This window comes from Centruroides sculpturatus, unplaced genomic scaffold, assembly GCF_000671375.1.
Source record: "Centruroides sculpturatus isolate CEXI.00-Female unplaced genomic scaffold, Cexi_2.0 scaffold365, whole genome shotgun sequence".
In the NCBI taxonomy this organism is placed as follows: Eukaryota; Metazoa; Arthropoda; class Arachnida; order Scorpiones; family Buthidae; genus Centruroides; species Centruroides sculpturatus.
Genome location: NW_019384598.1, coordinates 609,615 through 626,635, shown reverse-complemented (window position 1 = coordinate 626,635; position 17,021 = coordinate 609,615). Strand labels below are relative to the sequence as shown.

The 17,021-nt window shown below is 33.8% G+C and overlaps 1 protein-coding gene across 1 annotated transcript in view; it reads right to left on the bottom strand.

The window, feature by feature from the left end:
- The window catches only part of LOC111624932 (actin-binding protein IPP-like), a 73,793-nt gene that overhangs the window by 13,158 nt on the left and 43,614 nt on the right, over positions 1-17,021 (bottom strand). The window contains exons 3-5 of the mRNA XM_023367922.1: positions 16,073-16,201; positions 9,225-10,115; positions 4,162-4,382 (exon numbers count right to left, since the gene is read on the bottom strand). Of these exons, the coding sequence (XP_023223690.1) occupies positions 4,162-4,382; positions 9,225-10,115; positions 16,073-16,201 (1,241 nt within the window). The remainder of the gene's footprint in view (positions 1-4,161; positions 4,383-9,224; positions 10,116-16,072; positions 16,202-17,021) is intronic.

Here is a 17,021-nt window from a genome sequence, read left to right as displayed (position 1 = left end):
ATATACGTGTTTTGGAAATGTTGAGTCGGATTAGTCTAGAATCGATTAATTTTATGGAAGAAAATCTTTCAAACAGCCATAGTCCGTAAACTTGATACGTGTCGGGTTGTGATTGGAAGGATTCGTAAGAAATCGGATTCCTAAAGAATGGAACGTATCTCTATCTTATAGGGGGGTCGACTGTACTAACTTTTGTCAGCATACCTATTTTGTATATTAATGAATGTGATGACTTGTCTGTTGCGATTGACTGTTTTGTCTATGATTGTAGCTCGATCATAGTATATTATTTCATATGCATTGTCTTCTAAGATAGTCTTTGTAGCATGGTTACTGAGCATGCAAGCTTTTGGTGTATTATATATACTGTCTGGTTATATCAATACACAAGTGTTCAGTTTGAGTTAAAAGCTTGTTTAGTTTTCTGTACAATGTGACATTTCCTGCAAGTGTTATGTTTTTTAACAAATGCTTACTGCAGATTCTTGTGTTTATGACTGGTCTCATATGACAATCTTTAAAATATCTATGAGGCCTTTCTTGTCCTCCCTCTTTATTGACTTAGGAACTACTAATAAAAATGGCTGCCAAATCACAAAGTTTTATGATTTGGCAGCTATTTTTATTTTAGAAACTTACAAAGTTTAGCAGAGTCCATCCCAACATTCCATTCTTTTCTTTGTTCCATTACATTTCCATTTCATTTCTGTTAAGCTCATTGAAATATTCTGTCTGTTTTTGTTTATTTCAACAAGACATTTCTGTACATTTACAGATATTACCTTCTAAACTACATATTAGTGTCGTGTTTTTAATGACTACTTTGAAGATGTAGATTATATACTGATAGGGTTATTTGCATGAAATTAGAGTACAGTGGTACCTCGGTATACGTCTGCTTTAAAATACATCCAATTCAGAATACATCCTGTTTGGACAAACAAATTTTGCTCAGTATACAACTTAATTCAATTATACACGCCATCTATGAACAAGTAGCACTATCAGTGTACTAGACCAGACTAGACGTTCGCAGTGCCACGGTTTATAAATTTCTTCTGATTTTAATTTGTAAGTAAAATTTCATTACTTTTATTAATCATGAATTGCAAAAAGGCAACAGAAAAATAAACTGACTAGAATCACAATGGAACTGAAAAGAGAGATTGTTGAGAAATGTGAAGGTGGCATGCGTGTTTGAGATTTAACTGTTGCATACTGTATTCCGTGAACGACAACATCTACAATCGTGAAAAATAAATACATTATTAAATCTGCTAACGTTTCGAAAGGGGTTAAATCAATTTCTAAACATTAGATCATGTTGAGAAATTGCTTTTGCAAAGAAATTGAAATTGCTTTGGATAACTGAAGAAAAGTGTACTGGCAACAGTGTATCAGAAGCAATTATTTCAGAGAAAGCTAAAAAAAATACATGCTGATCTCACGAAAAATCAAGCAGGAACTAGTCAGGAAAGCGAGGTGTTTAAAGCCAGCCATTTTTTTTTATATGAGAATGGATTAATCATTTTTACTAGTGATGTAACGAATATTCAGATACTATTCGGTATTCAGCCGAATACAGAATATTTAATCACTATTCGGCCGAATATCTAAAAACAGGAGCAAGAAATAACAAAAACACAATAAATTAATAATTTTGGTATTTAGATTTAATGTTGTCGTGTTAGTGTTGTTTGTTTATATTTATTTATAACTTATAACGTGCACAAAATACAAAAATAATAATATTAATCACATGTATTCACAATTTATAATTACAAAGATCAGCACACGTACACACCTATTCGTTCGAGAATCATCGCACACATATGAGGGTCTGACCCTGCCTATCCTTTTTAAGCGCTCGTCTTTGCTATTTCCTTTCTCTTTCCTCCATCTCGCTAGTCCACGTATGCTATAATGCGCTCACGATACTTTCGATTTGTCACTTTTCCTTTGTAGTTTTTCCATTTTATAATTATGTGACTCATAGCCTGGTGATAACGGAGAAAAGAGACAGATAGGACATCGGTATATGTCACAGTTATGATTTCACAGATTCGAGACAGCTTGGTAGCCCGAACAGTCCCAGGCTTTCGCCCGTGCACACTAAGTGACTTTCATTACAAGCATTTAGCTTTCCGAAGTCTATGACAACAATCGTTTGGCATTGACGGGCCGCAAATTTCGCTCCAATAAGCTGCTTCGACTTGTTTGATTATGTTATCAACTCAATTTCATATTTATTTTCACATTTTCACTTCGTGGTCCTTCTCTGTTCTTTTTCCATTATTTACACATGTAGGTCATTTCATTGTTATTCACATTTGATATCATCATTTATCGCATACTGCCACGACGTTCTTGTCTGTCCGCTACAACTGTCAAGAATTAACGTGATTGGCAAAGTGTAGTGACAGCAGGCCAATAGAGAGCAGGATCCTTGCCATAATGAGCTTTGCGCGCCAATTTTCGTATGTGCATTAATCAAGCCGAATAGTTTGGCCTAATATACTATTCATTGCAACACTAATTTTTACATTACTTCTTATGGGAAAGGTTGGTTTGGTATATGTTCTATTCAGTATAAGTCCAAACATCAGGAACCGATTATGGTTGTATACCAAGGTTCCACTGTACTTTTATTTTATGACATTTTAAGTATACCTTACAACACTAAAACTATGGTTACATGATTGCTTTCTTGCTGCACCATCAACTGCAACCAACTGAACCTACTTATTGATCAAATACCTTAATTAGGTCATTTACTTGACATAAAATTAAATTTTAAATATATGAAAATATATAATTTATATATCATATATTGGCACAAGATATAAACTAATTCAGTTTAAATACAAACTGTCCATTAATTGCATGTTAGAGACTGCAGATTTTAGAGCAGGAATTTTGTAAATGAAAGGAAACTTCCCTTTTTTTTCTGTCGATCGAAATTTTGTAAACATCCCCCTTAGAAAAAACTCTTTGCAGAGTATCGGAGCAGAGGTCTCCTCCAACTATCAACAGTTAAGTGGAAAAGTTGACACTTAGCTGTCAAGAAATGCAAGTCATCGTCAACAACTGGATGGCTTTCCCACACTAATGCTATAAAAGCTTGCGCTACCGGAAACATAGGGTGGATCAACACAAGGAAGTTTTTTCTGTATTTGTGTCGTCGATCTCCATGTTCAGGAACGGAATCCCGTCGGAGAAGACATACGACCGCCATACCTCAGCCATCCCCTCCAATCTTACACATAGAGGTAATTGTTAGAACTTTGTGAACTCTCCTCCAAGTAGCATTTTATCGCATTTAACCACATTTAATTGAGTAGCACTTAGTCCGATAGACTTGTAACCGAATTTTGTATGTTAACTTTAGTTAATCAATAAATGTTCTGTTTGTTAACCTGTCAATCCTTTCCCTGTGAAGACACCTGTCTACATGCTCGCAACCTCCCCACTCACTTTTTGCCCTCCTAAGCCATCCACCGACACAGAGATCGGGTTTTAACAACCTGTGCAGTGTAAGTGGTCATAAGTGGTCTCTCTGACCCTCTGCTTATCTCACACATGTAAATGCAATGATAAATGATTCTAAAATTTATAATCTGACTTTAATACAAGCATGGAAAAATAAAATTCTAAGATTCAGATGCAGTAATGAAGACATTTAGTTGTTAATACAATCATCTCATGACCAACACTCTGACAATTTATTCAATCAGATTTGAAAACAAATCATTTCATTAATAAAAGACAGAATTTAATTAGTGTAATGTTCTGTGAAAGAATATCTATGTTCTTTGTTTAGCTGTGGTATGCCAGACAATGATAATCATGTTTGGATCTGAATATTTTGCTGGTTAACTTGTTTTTTGGACTAGCTTCTTTCTCAAAGGAAATCCTTGACAATTTGATCCTATGCTAATAAGCATTGTCATCTGTAAAAAGAAATGAATTGACAGAGAAAAGTTTTATGTAGTATCTGGAGATCTCCAGTCTGTGGTGCCAAGCCCCGAGAATGCCTTTCAGAGTGGTGTAAGCCTGGTGTTGGATCAATCTAGGATGCTATGCTATACCAATACTCTCCACTCTTGGTATATAATTCAATTTTTGTGTTTGGTATTAGCCCGAATCAAAACAAATTCTTACCTCTTCGACGGAGTAACGTTCGACGGAACGGAGGGCCTCGTGGAGACTGTTTGTTCCTCCCACGGCATAAATGTGATCGTGCAAGACCGCCAGGCCAACATGCGCCCGTCTGTTTTTCAGAGGACAGAGTGTCGTCCACTCTCCTGTCACCGGATTGTAGCTTTCAAACAGATCTAGTTCCGTACTCAATTCGCTTAATCCTCCAGCAATATAAATAATTCCTGTAATAAAAAATTATAAGAAATCAAATATTTTATCAATATGGCTTGAAAAATAGAAGTTTGTGTCTAATTTTTACATGACAATTGTTATTCTACATTGACAGATTTATTTTATTAAGTAGTATCTAGAATAATCACTGACAAAACTTCTGCAATCTTAGCACTGTATCTGGATATCATAAGCTATTATGTTTTGACTTATTTGCGACAATTGATCTATCGTTTGGTGGGGGAAAGAATTCAAAAGACCAACAAAAATGATTTGTCCGCATTATGAAGTTCCACATCTAACAAAATGCAGAAAATTCACTTCCGAGGCAGATACATTTTTCGGTGGAAAAGTCTTCACTTTGTTCAACGGTCTGCAGTCGGAGGAAAATTCTTCAGACTCCATAAATAATTATTTACATATAACTATTATAAACCAGTCTTATACTTTAGAAATTACATTTCCACAACCTAGTTAACTGACTTTTTATGTCAAGAACGCGAAAGACTGTTAGAATTCCAGAACAGACGACACCAAACTTATTGCACCTATGACTGATGATACTGCAAATATTGTAAAGATAACCGATATAGAATTTTGCAAGCACAATTAGCATCAGACTCTTAATATAGTAATTGCAAGTAGTATTCGAGTTCAAGAATCTAGAAAGAAATTACTAAAACTTGCACACTGTAACATTCATTTAAACTAGTATTGATAGATTAATTATTTGAAGACAGTCCTTTCCAAATAAAAGGAACCACTATTTATTAGCTTTGTGTTCCAAATGGAAGGCCAGTCACCAAGAATGTATTGTCTGGAACACAAAGCTAATAAATAGTGGTTCCTTTTTTTTGGGAAGGACTATGTCTTCAAATAATTAATCATAATTATTGCCATCGGACAAAAATCTACAAAAAAATAGTATTGATAGAATTAAAACTGTATTTATAGTGTTGCTATTCTTGTAAATCCAAGATCTAAACAAGTAGATTTCAAAAGAGCTGCCATAATACCTGCTAGTTGAGTAAACACTCTCTTCATTTAAGAGAGGAAACATTACATTCATTACAAACAAATTGCGAGTTTTAATGACACAAACTGAATGCAGAAAATGAAGATAATTTCTTTATTAGACCAAAGATTATCTTCATCGAGACTGTGTAGTAGAGATTCTGTGAAAACTGGACTGCATCCTATTCACGCTTGAGTAAATATGAAAATTTACAAACTGAAATTGCTGTTCTCTCTGGCAATTTCTTTATTGGCAGGAAAATTATTCTCTAACAGGGGTCATACTTTGATAAAAAGCATTGTAGTCTGTCACTTAATTATCTAGATAAACAACACGCAAAATAACCAAGTCCAGCAACTAATTTATTCCATCTGAATGTTTTCTGCCTTCTACCGACCATCGTTTTTTGTCATTTAGTTTGAACATTTAAATTGTATTTTGAGTTTTGGAGTTCTCAGATCTATTCCGTCAGTTTGGAATTTTGCATCACTTGTTCTAAAATATCTGATGATGGCCAGTAAAGAGGGTAAAAATGTTTGCATGGACTTGGAGGTTATTTTGTTCATTGTTTTATTAAGAATTCAGTTCTTTTATCCTAACATAACTAAAAAGTTTCTGATAATGAACAACAATTTTGACTGTGATGAGTTATTAAGTTAAAATTGCAACATTTTTCCAGTATATAATGTAAAAAGTGAAAATCACAGATGAAATTTCTTGATACAAATATATCTCTGAATGGTTGGTACCTTATCAGAACTGTAGATCGTGCGCCCATGGGGGTAAAAAAGTAAAAAAAAAAAACTAAGTGTCTACAAATGACCCTTTGCTAGATATAGCCCTACCGAAATCAACCTATGTGAAATTTCAAAGATCCTCAAAAATGGATAAAATTTAGAACTAAACAAATCCAGAACCATTTTTCAAAACAATACAACCATTTTCCACTTTACTACAGATGACCTAAAGCTCATAAAACACAAGAAACGCCATTGCACCAACTACTTCTGAGTTACAATCAGGGTCATACTAAGTTTATCACATGCTTAACAAGCAACCGTCAGCACAAAAACTTTGGAAGAGAATATCTTGCCAGGAGTCACAATTAGAAATATGGTTCTTTTAACTTTTTTGGTCATCTAGAATTTCCAAATTCCTCATTTAAAACTGCAATTCTTGCCATTTCTCAATAATACAAACCTTTAAATTTTCCTTAACTAACTTGAAAGAAAATTAGTCTTTGTTATTATTTTTATATGAAACATCTTAAAAGATTTCACACTTTCTCTAAAGTTCATTTGTGAGGAAAATAAAATATCCCCGTAAGTAAATAATAAAATATAAGACACGAGAATTATGATGAATCTCATGTTTATTGTTGCAGTGTAGAACAATACAGGCAGCCCTTAATTCTCAGGGAGTGGTTGGCCTGGATAGCCAACCATTTTCTTTGCTGGAAGGTCACCAAAAGAAAACAACTTCCCTACATTAATAGTAACTAAAAATTTGGGCTTGAGACACAAGACTCCATTTCTGCCATAGCACATGCACCATAGAAAGAATGCAATACCGTGTGCAATAATTCTCGGTCAGAGCCACAGGGTGAGGACAGCAGTAAACGAATCCACATTTGCTGTGATTAAGGAATGAGTATTGAGAGCAGAGATGTCCAAGATCCAATAAGCTTCCTAGAATTCATTTACTACCTGCACTAATCCTACTGTGGCATGTTAGCTGGGTATGAACCCAACAAGCCTTTGACTCAGTGGGGATCAGACAAACCTTGGTAGCCACAGATCTTTGCATGTGTCTATCTGTATGGGACTATATAAGAAGTAAAGGTAAGAACTACTAAGATTTAAACACTGTTTTTTTGTTTTTTTCACTATAGGAAAAATAGTGCAAGTGGACGCAGTCTTGTTTTGTGTTCAGCAATGTACTGTATTCAGGGATCACACAAAAACACAATGTGTTCTGGCGAGATATAGAAAAGCAAATCCTAGAAACTCCACTGTTCAGCTAAATTTAATGGTAAAAAGTGAGCCTGCACTGTTCAGACATCTCACACACTATAACAAAGAAATAGAACACACATCTCCCACTATTCAGAATGAAGTTGGATTAAACAGCAAATATTATATTAAGAAAAGAACTTGTTGCAAAAATAAACAAATATGGCTATTTCAACATTACGGCAGATGAAGTCAATAGTCATAACACACAACGGTTTCGTATTCTACCTGATTTGTTGATGACAAAAGATGTAATACAATGAATCCAATTCTCTATAACTCAACACAATACATAGGGCAAACTGCCAAAAGGGATGCCTACCAGGAAGTATGTTATGAGAAACTGGTCCCTATTTAGGTATCAGACAGAGAAGAAAACTCCACACAATTAGCTTGTTGGTCAGGCACAAACCTACGACCAACTATAACCTGTGTTCAGTGGTAAAGTCCACTTGGTTAATGGATCAACTGACATATGAAAATTACTTCCTTTAGAATTTATCATAGTGTTACATTTTGGCTAATTCATTAAGCAATTGCTATACAATTTGGAATAAAGGTAAGTAATTAAGTTACCATCTAGTATAGAATCTAATAATTACAATTAAATAAATAATTTAAAATATTTAGAAAATATAACCATTCTCCATACACTACAGCAATTTGTATATAAAATTACCAAATGTAAAACCTCATTCTCAGTGACAGCCGTACAGCTCTTTGTCAACTTCAAAATTAGAATCACAATCTACCAGTAATAGCAAACAGCTTAGAATCAATTAATACACTTCAAGCTACTGTGAGGCTCAACTTCCATTGGGTCAAGGCAGCTCAAATGTCTTTGGGAATGAGAACGCCAACATACTGATCAAGAAGGCCTCATCCCTTGCAAACACTTATTGTTACTTCCCAGTTCCTAAACCTTGGGTCCACAGTGAACTTAATCCAATCATCACCTCCTGCTGGCAGAGAGAATGGGACAGCAGCCATACAGGTAGACTCACTCATACCTTCCTGCCTAACATCAGTTGCAGGGAGCATATGGCACACTTCAGCACTTTGCATGCACTAACCCAAGTGCAATGCCTATCTAAGAAGATTTCTGAAAAAACTAACGGTTTGTGTAACTGTGAATCAAATGAAGAAAAAGACCCCAGTCATATCATCTTCACTTGCACAAAATTCACCCAGCATCGCAGCAAATTGCAGAAAATCATCAAGGATAATAGTCACATTATGTAAATAATTGATAATAATTGATTTCAGATGGACGCTCATAGATCCCTCTTCTCTTTCCCTTTCTATCCCTTCCTCTCTCCTTCTATGCAAACCCCTCCTTTTTTTTAAGGCTATATACCAATGAGTTTGGCCTTTCTCCTTTCCCTAATCATGTATACCTAATTAGTCAAAGTATAATTTATGGTACACCATTTATTGATAGACATGTTAAAGTTTCTACCTATTAATAAATGGTCCAATTTACGCAACAGAATTTAAATTTCAAAGTGTAAGGTAAACACACCAATAGTGGGCACTGCATTAGTAGCAGACACTTTGAACTTCAAATAAGAGTAATAAGGTTGTAGATGGCTTCACTGTTCAAACATACAAATCATTCAGTAGACAGAATCATATTTGAAGTTCAAAGTGTCCACTACCGGTGCGTTTACCTTACTATTAGAGTTTATTTCTGTAAATTAAATATCTAAATACTTGTTAATAAACCATTTCAGAAGTGTCTGAAACATTTCATATTAAACAAAATTGTAAGTTTATGAAGATTAAAAATGTAAAAAAATTCTGAATAGAAAAAAGTTTATAATTACCTTGATAAGAAATAACGCCCATAGCGTAACGAGCCGTTGTCATTCTTTCGTTGACAGTAAACCACTTGTTTTCCATGGGATCATATCTTTCTATCGTGTTTCCTATCTCTGCTCCGACCCATCCACCAAAAACGAACATGTATCCGTCGACGGCACAGGCTCCTAATACACATCTCGGTTGATTCATCGAACTAATCATGCTCCATTCATTAGAAATGGGATCATATACTTCTCCGTGATCAAGTATCATACAGTCACTTTCTCCTCCCACCACATATATGAGACTATTTAAAACAACAACACCATGACCACTCCTAGAAAATTTCATGTGTTGTAACGTCTTCCATACCCGTTTATAGGTATCTAATCTCTCCACGGTCACTAGAGTTTTACTCTCTGTCCATCTTCTTCCTATGCTACGATTATAACCCCCTATGACGAACACGCTCTTCCTGGCACACATGCGAGGCTGCGTTCTCACGTCGTAAATGTTACCCAGTCGCCACTCCAGCTGCAAGACACGCATCTCATTTTTATGATCCTGCAACAATTTCATCAAGGCTACTTTAAGACTTAAATCTGGACATTCTTTCACGTAAGCATCCAACTGCTTTTGGGAGATTACTGGCAGTCTAATGGATTCCAATAGTTCAAAAATGTGTATCCGTCTCTGCGTGACGTCGTGCAATATCCAGTTCATCGTGGCACGGAACACTTGATATTCGTTATCGATACTCAAGCCTTCGCTCTTTAAAAAACCCTTCAAAGTATCTTTAGGTATGTCATAAAATTCATCCTCGAGGATGACTTCGGTGAAGTGTCTTTCTATAAAACGTTTCGACTCTAATCGTAGATTAGTACAAGCATGCAGTTCAGCAAATCTATAGATGCCTAGAGATTAAAAAAAATTTCATTAGAAAATGCTTTCTTAAATTTGTAAATTTCAAAGTAAATGATATATATATAGCAGGGCTGTGGAGTCGCGTAAAAATCTACCGACTCCGACTTTTCCTTACCATCCGACTCCGACTCCAGCTAAAACACCAGAACTCCACGACTCCGACTCCACAGCCCTGATATACAGTAATACCCCAAACTTACGCAATAGGTGGGACCGAGTGATAACCGCATAAGTCGGGGTATAATTTTGCAATTTGTGTAAAATCCAAGTAGGATGTATGTAAGCTAACAAATGTTCTCGTTAATCTTATCACGTCTTTTGATTCATTCACGGTTACAAGAAATCACTACATACAGTCTCTCAAGTCTCCATAGATATAACAAACACAGAAATAAATAACACAAAATAAATTGTAGCTATGTGTCAATTCCTTGCGACACGTCCGAACATGTAAGCTGAACAATGATGTGGGGGGATGTGAGTAATCAATAGTTGTGTGGCGCTCAAACAAAAGACGAATCGACGAGATTTGAAAATCGCGTAACTCCGGGTTTGCGTAAGTCGAGGTATTACTGTATACACATACACAGAAAAAATGTCTACCTAACTACATAAAATAAAATAAAAAATACAACTGTAATGGCATCTAAGTCAAAACAATAATGATAGCTTGTGCCCCCCTTAAATTCTAACAGTTTTATTTTAATGAAATTTTGCAGGATATGTATTTTGAATTATTCCAATGGACTGATTAAAATGAACCAAACCATATATTTGCTACAAAATATACACACTACAACAAATAAATTTTTAAGTATGACAGAACTCCAACTATCCAAGCCCGATTAATCAAAGTTCTGCATTATCCGGGACAAATTTAAATGAATGTATGTACTACTTTTCTTACACTGTAATTCATAAAAGACAGTTTAAAATAATAACACGTGTTACAAAATGGTTTGTTTCTGTTAGCTTTTATCATTTAAGTTCAACACGAGACAAGTCGTTCATATTAAAATGCAACTACAATAATATACATTTTTATTCTTAAAGCCATAGTATATGAACATTAAGGCAAATTCCAAATGGAAATTAAAAACTAAGAAGTGTCCAAAATTAAGGCAAGAAACACATTTAGTTCAATAAATAGAAATAGCTACTAGTAAAAATTCTAAAAAAACTAACATTTATGTAATTTTGCATTACAAATTGAATTCTTATATTAACTAGAAGTGAAAACTGAGGAAATGTGAAAATTATGAAGGAAAGAGAAAAGGCTAAGTTCTGTGAGACTGTGATTTAACTATTTTTGAATAGTAATTGTGGGTTGGTCGATCAAACTTTGATCAAAAGACAATGCATCATCAATAATACATTATGATGGAGGACACTTAGTAGATTCGAAGCATGCCAGTACCAAGAAGAGGTGGCCTGAACAGGTGGCAGCTACAGGTGTCTGTGAAAGTCATGTGTATGCTGTAGAAACAATTGTAAGAAACGAACTATCACCAGAAGAACAGGCCAAGATACGCCAAAATCAACAGCACTTCATAAAGACTGCCATAGAGCGTTCCATAGTTTAACTATTTGGCACCGTAGAGAGATGAAAGTCGGCAACTCTCGTAAGCTTGCTGCCAACACTAGGGTGTCAGTATTGAGGCAAACTGCATATACACGTCTGGCAGAGAAGAGTCAGCATGAGACTGTATGTGCCCCTCAGCCTTTCCCACAGGGAGTCCATTTTTCCTGATGCCATGCTCATCATCTCTGGGCATATGACCGGTGAATTCTTGTTATATTCTCTGATGAATAAAGACACAGTTTACAAACTGATTCTTGACATGTTAACTGGAGAGTACAGAGAAAAATGACTGCTTTAATGGAGACATCATGTTTTAATGGGCCCATGCCACTGCACATCTTCAAGGAGAAGACTGACCAATCAGTGTTAGAAATGAGATTTTTCAACTGTATGTGAGGCTTTTTCAGGGAGCCATCAATGCAAGTTCATTTTTATGGGTGATAAGCCAGCCATGATTGAAGTAGTTAAAACACTAGCCTACCACCCTGGAACCCAGAATCAGATGTAGGCAAGCAACTCCAGAAACTTTTTCACATACAATCTGTTCTGGATACATTGCACCCCATCCCTCACTACCCTGTCATTCCCATTGTGGGTATGGATAAACCCAATACGGATATGATTAAAACACATTCTCAGTACCTACAGGGTGGAAAAACAAAAAAGGCATTGAAACTATTAAAAATGATGATGATAAAAATTAAAATAATTCAGTTTATGATTAGGGGTGCCAACATTCCATGAGAAAGGAACAATTTTTCATGTTATTTCCAAACAATTAAAAAATAACTGAAATGGCACACAGAAAATTCCGAACAATCATCAACCCTACCCAGGATACAGCATAAACTAAAATCTACTCTTGTGAAGGAGTTGGGTTTATCATCCAAAAGTCTTCTCCAGAATTTCATAATCATCGTGAAGGCTCAGAGTGAGTGCCGTATGGCTGTCATAGTTGGTCACACCTTCCATTATTTACCTCATGTTTTAAATACTCCAGGCAAAAGTGTATAATTCCAGAAGTTAATTTTTATTTTCGTTTTCTTTGACTAAATAATCTCTCATGGCACCAAGTATCTATCTATGTACCAAATTTTCTATCACTTCACAAACACAAAGCAAATACAAAAATTAGGACATCTCTGCATTATTATATATAACATTTTCATTTTGACTGTTAAGAATGATTCTTGGAGTTACAAAGACTGATCTATGCACACATTCTGTTCTAAAATAAATTATATTATATAAAATACATTCCATATATTATTTTTCATGTGTAATAAAGAGCCAGCTATTTCTTCCTCTACAATTGTGGACTATGGTGTGTCAATTCCATTATAAATGTGAGATGAATCTCTAATAAATATTATAGTCTAAGTGTGTTAGATTAGACCAAAAGTTTTCAATCTACAGATTGGACGGTTGAATGGCCAAGTGGTTAAGGTGTCAGCCTTTTTTTTTCCTTTGGGGACTGGATGAAATTAGTCATATTCACAATTACTTTCTTTTCGAAATTATTTTACTTATAAGTAAAATTTTTTTTAATTTGTATTTACAAATATCTGGAAATCAATTGGCATAAATGAATTTTTACTTGTTTTCTAGTCAGTTTAACAAAATCACATTTAAATTATACCACGTTAATCAGAAAATTGTACTCAAAGGGTTTATATTTCGAAGAAAGAAATATATGCATTGGACATTTGTATTATGAGTGATTCTTTTTTGTTCATATCAATAAAAATGAAATTAATATGTTACAGAACAAAATCAAGACAATTTCCTATGCACTAAGTAGAAGACTGAGCAACATGTACACCACACCAGAAGTAGGCTTCCTTGCATACATCGTATGTACTTGCAGCTTTATGATCATAAAAACAAAACTAGAACTTCAGTTTTTGCTTGTCTGACTTTTTTTATAACTGTCTAAATCATATTTTACAAAGCTCTTTTATAAGTCAATAATATAATCGTATTGAATTCATAAAATTACACACACGGTAGAAATTTGCACTTCACAACAGAATAAATTCAGCAAGCTTCCCCCCCAACATTTTACAATTTCTTGATTAGCAGAAATTCTTTGGAGTAAAATAAAAAAGTTATCAAAATATGACTGATTCTATCAAATAAAATAAAAACATCCAAGCATTTATTTATTGTGACGTCGTCACATTGCCAGGGTGCAATTTTTGATCATATTTTTGCTCAGAACTAACTGAAGCGCCACTTGTAATCGTCCAATGCACCACATGTGGCCACCCCTGCATTAAACAATTGATGCATCAATTTTAGTATGTTTAATTCTATATAATGTGTATTTTAAATAGTTATTGAAAATGAAGAAAATGTTAATTAGACTCAAATATAAGTTGAGAGCAATTTTTGACACTTCAAAACTAAGAAAAACATCACTTAATATTTGGGCCAATATGTTATATACAGTATATTGATTTCATCTAACATATTGCAACACGCAATGTGTTAAAACAATGTATCCAAAACTCCACGTAACAAAATGTTAATCATATTTTGTTTTGTCTACCTAAGTGGAAAGTCTCTCAACATGTACTAGGTATTAACTGCAGATAGAAGTACTGGTATCTCTCTACAACACAGTTTCACTCTAACACTGTTGGAAGATTGGGGAAATCCCAATATAACGCAGATTCCGGTTTCACTCTAACACGGTTCAAGAATTTTGGGAATCCCCGTTCAAAATTTCGATTCCTTTATTCGATATTTTTTATTCAAGCAAGCGTGCACATTATCTCAAATTTGCCCACTGATTTTAGAATATCGAAATTTTCAATTTTTGTGCATTTTGTCAGGTTTACTTTAATGAAAACTAATGGTGCAATTTTCTTCTTCCTTATCCTAGCTTTCCTACCAACCAGTTATCGTCGGTATTGCTTTCAGACACTAGCATTTAAGACTGTCACCATCTTTTGGTTTTATAGATTACATAAACTTTACTAAATACAAAGATTGAACATTTTCAGATGTTATTAAACTTTTTTAACCACAAATAAGTAATCATTCATAAAAATGACAAATAAAATATATTGCTATCTCAGTAATTGAACTGTTCCCAACTCAAACAATTCAATATTTGAATATAAATTCTGCAAAACAAAAAGAAATCACTCAAACAAAACCCATTACAACAAATTTTCAATTAATACATTTTTATTTTGTTATACATAAAGAATTTTTATTAACTTTTGGAACCTAACACCATGTTTTGTATTAATCCTTTGTTTCGTATAACACAGATTCGCATAACAGATTAACATAACATTTCAGCACTTAACTTCTGTGTTATACAAGGGATACCTATAATTCATTAAAAAGACATTTTTTTTTTTTTTCATTTAATTAACATATGGCTTTAGGTTATTAGATATTATTAAGCTTATCTAAATTATAGCAACAACAACCTGCATCATAGATAAAAAGCAGAAAACTTAAAGGGTAATTTATTCTTATTTTTTGAGAAAATGTCTGGTTATTTGAGCACCAAAACATATATGAATAGTTGTTAAACTACCTTGATTTACAAGGTAGATTAATTCTGCGAAATTTTCACGTAAATCAAAATCACAAAACTAAGACTAACATACGCCAGCAAGTAGTGCAGCATTCATTGATATTTAAACATGACAGAGTCAGACAAAATGTTTTGCGTCTTATTTTATGCGTATTATTGCGTCTTATTAGTTTCACGTGAGAAAAATTTGCTATAGTACAGTGAATTTTAATAGCTCCAATCAACCATCAATTTATGTCTGATATGAAAGTTTATTTCACAAGCTGTATGCGTAAATACGAAAGTACCAGAACAATTAAGCATAGCCCACAAAAATTTAATCACTTTGCCGGAAACTTAACATACAAAAATATTATTTGTGCACCTGATGCCAATATTAATGGAAAATAAGTTGAATAAATGGATAAAAAAGTTAACTAAAATTGATCATGAAATGCTCTAACATGTGGCAGCAGATTGAATATTGGTATGATATCATTTCAGTTATTTATGGAGCTAATATTAAAGTCAACTAATTACTTTATTTATGTTTATATACCATTTTGAATTGTTCTTTCTGTACGTGTGTTTATAAGTGTACTTTGCAACAGAGCTGAGCAATAGGACATCAAACTAAAAATGAGCATTAATAGACACTTGTGTATTCTTATCAGATAATGTATATTTGTTTGTAAAAGTTTCTTTTAATTAGTAATCAGTGTGTTTATATAATTTTACAAAAATTTCATTCTGTACATATTAGTAGGTTTTTCTTAGAAAACATTAAAAATATTTATTACTTAAACTTAATAAAAATTTGTCATACCTACCAATACTATTTGTAGGATGTAGTTCTTTTCTTAAAAAATCGCAACAAGCTGAAATAATTTCAGACAGTTGTAACATATTTGAGGCAGCTAATAACTCTTGAACATTTTCCTGTGTTATTTTTACTTCCCCTGTTGTATACAAATAAAGTTGAATAATTAAACAAACATTATAAATATTTAAATTATTAAATTAATACTTTTTGATGACTTTATTTTATCCATGCCATATTCGATAAGTAAGGTTAGTAGTGCCGCTAAGTAAAAATAACACAGCACACGAGATCGAAACTAATAATATTCACATATTATACAGTAATGCAGCCCTGTAACACTATTCATCCCTTCCAGATAGCATTTGCATCTACTATGCAGTTTAAGGAGTGGCATTACCGTATTAAACTGTACTACAATTGAACAGAAAGCGGTTATTCAGTTTTTACAGTTAAAAGCATTACATTTAGAGGTTAGAAAGATCCATCACAAGTTGTATGCACAATACAGAGTTGTGCATGCCACCTCAAAAAGCTTACGAGTTCAAAAACTCAAGGGCTGCACCGACATTTTTGAGAACTCAAGTTTTTGTAGTAACATTCAAAACTCTCCATATTACGCACACATCCGGCAATGAATGATCTCACTAGAACTAATGCCTTTGGTTGTCAGAAATCAGTTTTATATGGGCAATGCCATTTTGTAAACCACATAATGGACAAATATTTCACCCAGTAATGGATGACTATTGGTAAAGAGCTACATTAATGTATACTCTTTTATTATTATTAATCTCAATCCTGTACTCTACATCATCTTTAACAGCACTACTAACTGTATTTATCAAATGTGGATCCATGAAGTATATGTTAATTTAACATTAAAAGATAAGGATTTATTTTTATGTACCTGCTGTAATTAGAGATTAAAATGTCAAGTTAAACAGTGAAATAAAGAT